At 32.9% G+C, this 11,049-nt stretch overlaps 1 protein-coding gene and 1 long non-coding RNA gene across 2 annotated transcripts; one reads left to right on the top strand and one right to left on the bottom strand.

Annotated features, from left to right (window-relative positions):
• Positions 1–435: 435 nt before the first annotated feature.
• LOC116347911 lies at positions 436–1,762 on the top strand. The gene is made up of 3 exons (XR_004201737.1): positions 436–607; positions 696–753; positions 849–1,762. It is a non-coding gene; the product is annotated as an uncharacterized LOC116347911 (long non-coding RNA).
• Positions 1,763–5,739: 3,977 nt separating this feature from the next.
• Positions 5,740–10,715, bottom strand: LOC116347914 (extracellular serine/threonine protein kinase four-jointed). Its single transcript, XM_031778719.1, has one exon. It carries the CDS (start codon positions 9,189–9,191, stop codon positions 7,416–7,418), a length of 1,776 nt encoding a protein of 591 aa, XP_031634579.1. The 5' UTR covers positions 9,192–10,715; the 3' UTR covers positions 5,740–7,415.
• Positions 10,716–11,049: the final 334 nt, after the last annotated feature.

Here is an 11,049-nt window from a genome sequence, read left to right as displayed (position 1 = left end):
ATTTGACGCATATAAAAAATAGATGTTTTCGAAATGTATTTGAATATGTGTAACCTTTGACAGTTGGCTGCTGTGTGTGTCACATCGAAGCCGACAGTATTTGTTTACATCCAAAAATTTGCCTCGTAATCATCGTGCATCGCATCACAGTCGTTTCATACAATCGGTTTCTTTCTTGTTATTTCAATATAGTGTTTTTGTGTTTTCACTCAATAGATATGTTTACGCGGTGAGTTTTGTGTTTGTTTCTGTTTTTATATTTAAATAACGGAACATTCACAAACCAACGACGTAAAAAATCAGAATTCATCATCATTTGTGTCAGTCTTACGATCGAAAGAGTGAACTTGTTGCGAATGTTGCATCAGTGTGATATTGATTCTTAGAAGCAACGCGTTGTGTGTGTCAACATATTTGAATTTCCATTCTGAATTTCACAACAAAACGAAATAAAATTTGCTGTGATATACTTTTTGGCGCGTGAGAGAACAGCGGATGATGTTTGATCAGATATAGCTGTGATTTCAAGCATAAAGGTTGTTCCGTACTTTGGTGCTTTCTAAACAATCGAGACGATTGTTGCTGTTTTGCAATTGCATCATCAACTGTAATTAACGTGAAATATTTTTAAAAGACTCAATTTTTAAACATTTTATTGGAATTTTTTACATTAATTCGTTGTCAAATGTAAACAGAAAACGCGTTGCACATCAATTTGCATTTGAAGAGTGAGTTTTACCGTAATTTTTTATCGTAAGTGATCAGTCAGTGCATTGATTTGATTTAATCTCACCATCGTTTGCAACAAACATTTCAATTGTTCTACATTTTTTTTCGTTCGTTCATAGATCGATCGATCACCATGGTTAGGCAAAAGCGGCACAACAAAAATTTCGGCTTGCCAAGGAAAGTGAAAGTGGAAATGAGAAAGCACTCCATTGCCAAAATGCAACGTGTTACGGTGAAAGATTCAACAGAGCAAATGGAGGAAAAGGACAAAATCGAAATTAGCCTGATCAAATTGGCAATAAATTCGATAGTTGTACCGGAATATAATGACATGCTAATCAAAATATTTTTCGCAAAATGTTTAAACGCTACGAAAATCATGACTCTCGCATCGCTGTTGATGTTATTCAAAGTCAACGAAGCTGTTGATGATGACAATGGAAGAGAAGTCATTCGCAACAGTTTCAACTCTGTGACGTTGGATAACATCAGTGATCCGAAAACAGCACAAATGCCAGCCGCATTTTACGCGATGGTGCGACAATGGAGTCCAAAATTCGATTGGCCAGTACACAGTCAGATGACTCGCGCAGTTGACGCTCTCAATATAAGACTAATGTATAGACTAATTCGAAAAAGGGTTGTTGGTCAAAATTGACGGATTTTTTGCGATTAAAATGCTATCAATTTAATTATAAACTTGTAAAGCCACAAATAGGGGGGTACAGTGGCTGCTGCGACTACTACGGCACCATTCACTCACTGAGGTTAAGCTGCATATGCTTTGGTCAGTGATTGAATGGGTGACCGATAGAACATCGTATGTAAGTTACTAACGTTACTAACGGGGTTTTGAGCCAAATCGCATCGGCTTGATAGCAGCTTGACAGCGCATCAGCTGGGTAGCAGCTGAATAGCGCACCAGCTTGATAGCAGCTGATAGCGCATCAGCTTGATAGCGTCACCTAAGCTTAAGCCTGAGCGACACCTCCTAGCTCCCCAAATTAAAAAAAAAAAAAAAAAAAAAAAAAAAGCCACAACTGATTTAGTCATCCAATTATTCACCTTTCGATAACACTGACATTATGAACACCATGAAAAATCTGATGCTCAATGAAGATTGGACAGACAACGATGATGAATGACAGGTGAAAATGAGCATTTTATTTGAAGAAGTTCGTTCGCATTGTGGCAAATCATTCGACAAATATCTCAAGAATGGTTCGAGTCATTATGGATGTGGATTCGTATCCAACGCATCGTGGCCCAATTTAAGAGTGACTATGTTTTTCTTAGCCAGCAATGGAAAGCATACATTTTTAAAAAAATGTAGTCATGATAATAATTCAATTATTTTCTCATTTCTAGTCTGACTGATTATCAATTGATATTTACACCTAACAAATTATTTATTTTCACCTAAAAAATTATGTATTTATATAATTTTCAACTATTATATTCACCTAACTAATTGATTATTTAACTTAAACTCTTATTATACATATATTATACTCTGTAAAAATACCTAAGTTCAGCCAGCACTTGGCGGTGAAATAAATCTAATCTAATCTACAGTTGCGATCGAGAGAACAATAAGATGCCATGCTTGCCGAAACTGCCAGATGTTAACAATTTCACTGTCATTCCATTCTGCGACACAAAGTTGAAGTACATCAAATTTGATCATACTGATTTGATCAACCTCTTAGGTCAATTACGTAAGAATGGAAAACTGGATATCAAAAGCGATTACCGTACATACTACGCCAGAGCTGGGAACAAGGACGCTGCATGGGCACTGTTGTTTGACATGAAGATAATCACAGAACAACGAACGGGTACGAAGGAATTTTACCACCGAATTAAAACCAACAGTGTCGCAGTGTCTGTGTTTATAGGTGCTGAGAGGGGGGGTTTCCATGTTTTGCCCCCCTGTCACACAAACGTCCGGGATTTACCCCCGTCTGCAAAAATTGAAAATTGGGGTTTGCCCCCCTGCAAAACAAAAAAAATGCGATTTGCCCCTCTCTGCAAAATGCGATTTGCCGAATAATAATAATTAACAATTCTTGATTACATAAAATCGATTTGTATAGACTAAACAATTTAATCTATATTTATATTTGTCATTGTATATTCATTGCATTCAGTGTCGAGCAGAACACATTCATCGCATATTTATTTATTGTAAATCGTAAATTTATAGTAGTTTTTGATAGATTATGAAATAGAGAAAGATTCAGTATATTGGCATTTTTTACCATTGGCTTATATCTCTGCATTCTACGGTTTGAAAAAAATTACATTGTTTATTTTCGGCACGAGCATGCCATTCACCAAGAATCCAGTTATTTGCTATTTAAAATATCAATACGTAGAAAGTATGACTTTTTGTTGTTGCTATGTTCATATTTACTGTAAACCTTTAAAAATCAATTTTTATTGATATGGTATTATCTTACTTATTTGGAGATAATTTATAAATATATTTTACCATTTGCAAAATTATGTCTTTTTCGATCCATTTTTTTTTAGATAGACAGTTTAATAATTAAGAGAGAGAGAGATGCATCTCTTTCGCTTGAATACCATAATGACAACATCAACATTCAATATTTATTCAGACTCTAGATTCTAGAGTGTGTCACATTAAATATTTTTACAGTCTTTTATTCGCCTCTTTGTGTGTGTTGTATTGTACATATTATGATGTTTGACTCTTCTATACAAAAAATACCTGTTTGCCGACGATGATATAGAATGTCATTCGATATAATAGTAAATAATAAAATAAATCCAAAACACAAACAAAAATCTCGAAAAAAAAAGATAGAACGATTTATGAAATCACTACGACTCACGTCTGACATGGAAATTAATTTAAAAATAAAGATCAATATGTGCGGTGTCAGACATCGGATTAGATTTCAGATTTCTTTTCTAGTTCCAATAATTTAATAAATGTATTAAAAAAATATTCGATATTTTTAGTAAAGAAATATCTTGTTTTACACAGAAAAGATACTTTTTTCAATGACGTCAGATTCCTTTTACTCGTTGATAATTGGATTATCGGCTAAGAGCAGCCTCCCAAAAAATCCATATATATTTAGTTTCTAATATATACTTAAACTGTTGTATGTTAGACATATTATTGACTCAATTGAGAAAAAATTAGAAGAAATTATCATTTAAAATTAATTAATAATATTGAGAGTTCCATTTTTTTGGATTCAGACTCGACTGTTACAGAATTACGATATTCAGTTCAACTTTATAGTTTCGATAAAACCTTTCCACATTAGTTCAATAATAATATGTATACGTATTAATAGTATGGCCTATCCGTGATATGAAAATGTATTTACAAATTCGTGCATATGCACTCAGTTGTAACACTCTATAGAGTAAGTATTTTCAATACGAAGAAATAAAAATCAGACAATATATTGGGCTGAATATTCATTTGAAATGAAACGAAATAGCACGCTATTTTTGATAAAAAAATAGAAGTGATTGTTATAATTATTGTACCAACGTAAGTGTTTTATAACCACAACAATCACTTCTATTGTTTTATCAAAAATAGCGTGCTATTTCGTTTCATTTCAAATGAATATTCAGCTCAATATATTGTCTGATAAAAATGCATCAAAATAAGAAAAAAAAGACAACAATTTATTATAATTGCCGTCGATACCGGCTACGATACCAATAATACTACATTATTGCATCGCCTCGATGCTTTATGCATTAATCAATCAATTTGGTTTTCTTATTTATACAGCAAGAGATAAGCCATGCTATTTTCATTTGTCAACCGAACAAAGATATTCACTATCTATGTTTATGAAATTTGCAAATGTTCGGTTTATTAGGTAAATACGATAAAATAAAAATGAATGAGAATCGTACTCTCAGTACTGCGTATTGTAAATTTATACGAGATACGATTTGTCTTAAGATATAAATTCTAAAACCAAACAGAAATGACAAACAATTATTATGCTCCTTGAATTTGAAGGTAATAGTGTTATAAAGTTTTAAATGATGTGAATATGTTGAGATGAATTTATGTGAAAATAAGATTAAGTTTAATATAATTTTATATAGATTATTTGAAAAAAATACATCCGATAAATACAAATCTGTTATGATGAAAGAAAGTATTGACGACGCTTTTAGTGGATCATCACGATATAAACAACAAGTAAACGATAAAAAGTCGGGTCACTCGATAGATAATATCAGATTTAAAAAAATGAAATAGATGCGCTGATCTAGATCGAAAACTAAAGGTAGCTAAATAATATATATAAAAATTCAATTCGGAATTACTTGATGTGCACCATTGATTTGCAATTTATAGCAACGATGAATAATATCACGCACGATTCCTGCATCGACATCTTGAATGTGATGTGAGAGTATGATATTGAAAAGAAAAGAGTTATTTTTTCTGCATTCGTTTTCCTTGAATTAAATGCACACAAAGGCCATGCTACAAAGCAAATAGACAAAGCACACACATATTATTTATATTTGTTTGCCAATCACATACGTGCTGTTTCACACAACCATCTTACCTACAATAACATTGTTTGCGTTGCGAACATAGAAGAACATTAGCAGCATCAGCAGCCGCAGCACTGCCACCACCAACTCAAAATAGAAAGAGAGAGAGAGAGAGAGAGAGAGAGAGAGAGAAATGCAACTCGATGTTCAAAGAAACAACATGTGTTCAAATTCAATTCCTTTTATAGAATTTATAATTGTTAACAAGACCATGTTCCGAGAATTATCGCGCGAGCCGCGTACACTCTCAGGAAGAGAGATGATATTTAACTTTGCTGATATTTGTATTTGTATTCGATATTCTTCAGGTCGCTGAACTATGAGACCTCAAAAATTCCATCTTGGCACAGAAACCAAGTTATCATTTGTTGACATTGTAAACCCCAATTTCCAATACATTTTTTTTAATACCGTTTTGGATTTATCGTGCATTCTATTCTCATCGCGAATATACTCTATGTACAATTGTACAAACAAAGAAAATAATTAAAACAATTTATTATTTTCATCAATTTATTTTATGTTCACGCTTCTGTTCATTCCAAATAATGTATATATTTGTGACAGATCTATTTAATTATCATAAGTTCCTAGCATGTGTTTTTTTATATAGATTCTGATTGATTTCGTTTTAATATTAGGTAAATTTGAATTTTTACAATGTAATTTAATCCATAATTCTGGCATTACTTTTTCTTTCGGATGATTTAGAAATGTTTTTTTTTTTTTGGTAATTACTTTTGCATATTCGAATATTCACACACCATTCAATTTTATTCGTTATCTTTCAAAAATCTCCGTTTAGCTTGTGCAATTTTCTTCTTCCATCAATTTTGAAATGTAAATTACGTCCGTATAGTGTTTATGTTATCATTTTTATTGGTCTTATAATTTTCTTTCGTAAAATGCGTTTTGCTAATTTTACATGTCTAACCTCCAAGATTTATATTACTTATTTACATGAAAACTCTACCATATATAGCGGTTATACTATAATTATGTATAAATTATAAAATAAAAAAAACAATAGATGCTACAAGCTGCTATATGATAAAATCTGGTTGCATTTCACATGCGGATATATTCACATGTAAACTACGATCACATCTATTTATATTGTTTCTTTTTTTTCGTTTGTTTGTTTGTTTTTAGTCCTGTATTCAGCACATAAATTGAATTTTAGTTGCTTCTATACCACTTTGTGGTACTTTTTTCTCCTTCTTATTCTTCTATTTCGGTATCCTTTGCAATCATTTTTATTTGCTGCGATGAGAATATACAATATATATATATATATATTGAATCAGAGAGTGTTTTTCTTTAGTTCATTGAATGCAATGCAATGCTACGCAATTAAAAACCATAAAAATTCGAGCATAAAGCATTCATTTAATTATAATTACAATTGTTTGACATTGACTTTGTCTAGTGGCCATTGCCGTTGCATTGAAATGCTTACATCAATTGATACGGTGGATATCTATCTCTGTTAATTCCATTAAATGCGCTGATATTTTGTCACTAATGTGAATTTTCATATGGGTTTGCAGCAGTGTACCATGTAATGTTAAGTCTTGTGATCAAATATACAAAATATAAATACAACTACAACTACAAATCTAAAACACCAGTGCACGCAAAACATTATTTATTTATAAGAATGACAGAGAGGAAGAAGGGACGATAGAATGAATATATATATATACGAAACACTTTTCTGCAACTTGATTTTCAATATTTTATATATTGTAATAATTGTATAATAAATCAGTCAATCGTTTTAATTTTTTTGTGCGCGTTGTGTGTGCCGTTTTAATTTTTTTCATACCTTTTCCTTCTCGTTCTCTCTGTATCCATCTGTCTTTCTTTTTATTTTTCTTACTCTTAATGCATCGCATATACACGATTAACTACATACGTATTGTATTTTGTTGTCGTCCATTTCCTTTTTTTAGTGTTAAGTTGCGTATTTTTCTCCTTCTCTCTTAATTTAATATACAATTTTATATCATATATAGATATTCTTGATCCAAGTTGTTTTAACTAAAACAAAAAAAAAATGTGCGTTGAAAAAGTGCACCAAACGAAAACTATTGTAATTAAATTTGATGCTATCTATTTGAAAATAATTCACGACACTTTTGCACTTGGCCTAAAACACGATCTATCCGATCGACTAGAATTTTAATTGATTTATCTGGCAATGATGGTAATACATCTCGTACTTTATCCGATGTTGATTGTTCGAATAATTGCTGTAATTGTCTACCAATGCCATCACTCTGCATTTTCTGCAATGCATCAATGGTTCGTCGACGGAATACACATAAATTATTGATCAAAAGTCCGTGATAGGTTTCGTATTTTTTAAGCAGCCGATAGCCGTGCAACAAACCGGATTCATTATCAAGGAATACCAAGAGTTTTGAATCACTTTGTCGGGCTAGGTTATGAGCTGGTGCTGTCATTATATCGGCATTCCATTGAAAATTGTATAGATTATTAACCACACGATCTAAATTAGCGATCAAATAGTCAAAAATGATCAAATCCGACCATTGTGCTAGCTCCACCAATTTCTGTTGGACCGTTTTATTGAGTTCAATGTCATTGTTGGTATGATCCATTTTAACTGGTAGTTGATTCCAATTGGGATTTGGTTTGATACCACCCAAATGATGCATCAATGTTTTTGGCGGTTTAACATCTAAACCAAGTGTGATATTTTTTACATCAAATTTATTCAAATGACGTTCCATCGGTTGGAATAGGACCGGAATATTGGCTGCTTCAAGGTCTGGAATCCAATCGGTAAGTACAACTGGTCTTTGAACTTTCCATTGTGCACTTTGAACGTCTTGTGCGGCTGATATCCATGGATTTGAATTTAAGTCGATGATTGATGCGGCACTCGGTGCCAAATTGGTCAAATTCAATAGACGTCCCAAATAAAAGCTGAACAGTTCACCTTGAATTTGATCCGTGTTTTGTCTATAGCGCGCGCATGCTTTGCGCCCATCTTGAAATGTAACCAAACGATTTTGCATTCGTCCACATCCAATTTCTAATTTAACAATTGCATTTTTATTAACATAATCATTCCAAGCGTTCACGTGATCAACGCTATACCCCATTGGTAAGGCATCTTCGATTATTTTTCCCCAAAATATATTATTTTCAATGACATCATATGGATTTTCGTTGATATTTGTGGTTGGAAGCATTTGGGATCGATTGTGCAATACATCATTCCCATTTGTATAATCAATGTGTATATATTTTTTGTTATTGGCTTTATTGTATCGCTTCAAGCTTGTCGAAATGAATGGAAATGACGATATGATAGCGTTTACATGTTTGCCGTCGGCAAATCGTTGCGATGTAATTTTTCGTGTTCGTTCTCTGTTCAAATAGGCCGTAAGCGAATGGTCATTAGAATCATTGAATCTGTCAGAATTGATGGAATCTATGTCATTTTTGTTGTTGACATGTTTTGTTAACCTTTTTCCTTCAGTCACAAATGTGACCGCATACGAATCGCTGAGTTTATCATTTTCACCATTAATATTGTAAACGTTCGATAAATGTACATCGTTTGTATGGTCGATTACAATGTCGACATCGGCGATCGCTTTACCATTCACATCAAAATTGGATAATGATCGTGACGATAGCAACTGTCTATCATTAAATTCCGTTGAGATGGCGGTGCCCAAGCCAATAACTGGTACGAAAACACCCAACGATAATCCGATCACGAATGCCGCCATAACACTTATAACACACGCTTGCCGTTGAAAATTACGTCGACGATACATTTTTTGTAATACAATTACATTATCCTCTTTTCCATTTTCACTAGTTTCAATTGATCTTGGATCATACATCACTTCCTTTTTCAACACTCAATTCACATGTGATAGATTTTATTTATTTGATTTGCAAATTGACTTATACTCCGTCTGTCTAATCGGTCGCTGTTTGAGTTTTTTTCGCGCTCTCTCTCTCTGCATGTATTTTATTTGCTCTTAAGTTTTATTGTTTCACACTGTAGGCAATATTTTCTCAATTTTTTTTTTGTTTCACTGCTGCAATTCAATTAGTCATAGAAACTGGAATTCTCTTCGAAAGTAATGCACTTTTTCGTCTCACATGGATTTTCCTGCAAATGTTTTCAGTTCGTTTTTTTATTTAAATCAAATAAATACGCTAAAGCGACATTGAATTATTTTAACCGCATATTTGACAATCAATTAATGTTCATTTTATTTCAAATTGAAATTCATCCATATTAAAGACACAAATTATTACGGACAATGCCGTACCAGATGGTGGTTTTTTTTAAGTCTGTTAAAATGTTTTTGTGTTAAATTTTGTTTATTGTTCGTTCTCTATGTCTAGCTGATAATAAAACTTGATTTGTCGCAAATCAACCGAACCGCCAGATTACGAGACTGCCCTTTGAATAATCAGAGTTAAAAAAAGTGTGTGTTTTTTTTTAACATAACGAAAGAGCGAAAAATGAACAAACGAATAAAAAACGAAACACTATGCCAAACAGTTTGATTGAGCGTGTATCTTGCATTCTTGTTGGGGATTATTATTTATTTGGATTGAATACAAGCGAACTCCATAAATCCTTGTTGTATTTTACACCCACTGCTGCGCGCATTCTGTGCAATGATATACAATAATTTTACATCGGCTTTGTGATGACGATGACGAAGACGACGACCACGATGATTATTATTATTATTATTTCTTCATATATCTTATGTACATATGCACAACATAAATATATTTTATATTTAAATCTGTGGCTTTTTCGCAGTAGTTTAGTGTTCACTTTTTAGTGTTATCGCATTCAAGCTTGTTACTGTTTCTGTGCTACGTTTGCTTGTATAAGCTATGCCGCAAAAATTGTTCGTAATTTCATTTGAACTTATTGTTGCATTTCGGTTTAACAGATGACATATTTTTCGTGCCAAAAATTCGTGGTAATAATAAAAAGAAGAGCTCAATGAGAAAAATCTTTTATCGCCTTTTCGGTCAGTACATTATATTCACTTGAATATTTTTCGATATTCACTTGGCAATTGAATTTTTTTCTCGTTGTACGCACAAAATTCACCAAACCAACGTTTTCGAAAATATTCGTAAATTGTTCCATACACACATCTCGATTCGAAGATCGTATTTTCGATTCTCTTAAAGTCCGTTCACCATTTTTCGTGTGAAATATTTAAAAAAAAAATCCACACAAAAAGGCAAAACGAAAGAAACGTTTTTCATTTTGATATTGAAGTTCATAGTCACGAATTCAACAGAGAAAAAAACACACACACGAAATATGTTATGATCAAATCTTGTAATCAACGTGAATGAGAGAGAGTCGTCCAACAAAACCGTCCGATCACTATGAAACGCAAATGTGTACTGACTGACTATCATGCGATGCTTTGAAATGTTTAAGATGCATTCTGACAACAGCGCTGAGCACGGCTTGAGAGCGTTCCAATGTGTGCATGTGAACCTGAATTCTTATTCTCCTTTATTGGCAGTCTCTTTTGCATTCCCGTTGCTACTTTTTCTCTAGGTAGCACACAGTACAAAAGAAACCTACACACATTCTCACCTCACTGCACACATAGACACAAAAATTTATTTCGATATTTCTCTCGCTGGTTTGTTTTTTTTTTCTTCTCTTCTGTCGAGCATAAAGCATGTTGTTGAGCCGCTTAACAT

This window comes from Contarinia nasturtii, unplaced genomic scaffold, assembly GCF_009176525.2.
Source record: "Contarinia nasturtii isolate CC-2019 unplaced genomic scaffold, AAFC_CNas_1.1 Cnas_scaffold_2166, whole genome shotgun sequence".
Classification (NCBI taxonomy): Eukaryota; Metazoa; Arthropoda; class Insecta; order Diptera; family Cecidomyiidae; genus Contarinia; species Contarinia nasturtii.
Note: the sequence above shows the minus strand (reverse complement) of the source record. Positions and strands in the feature narration are given on the sequence as shown.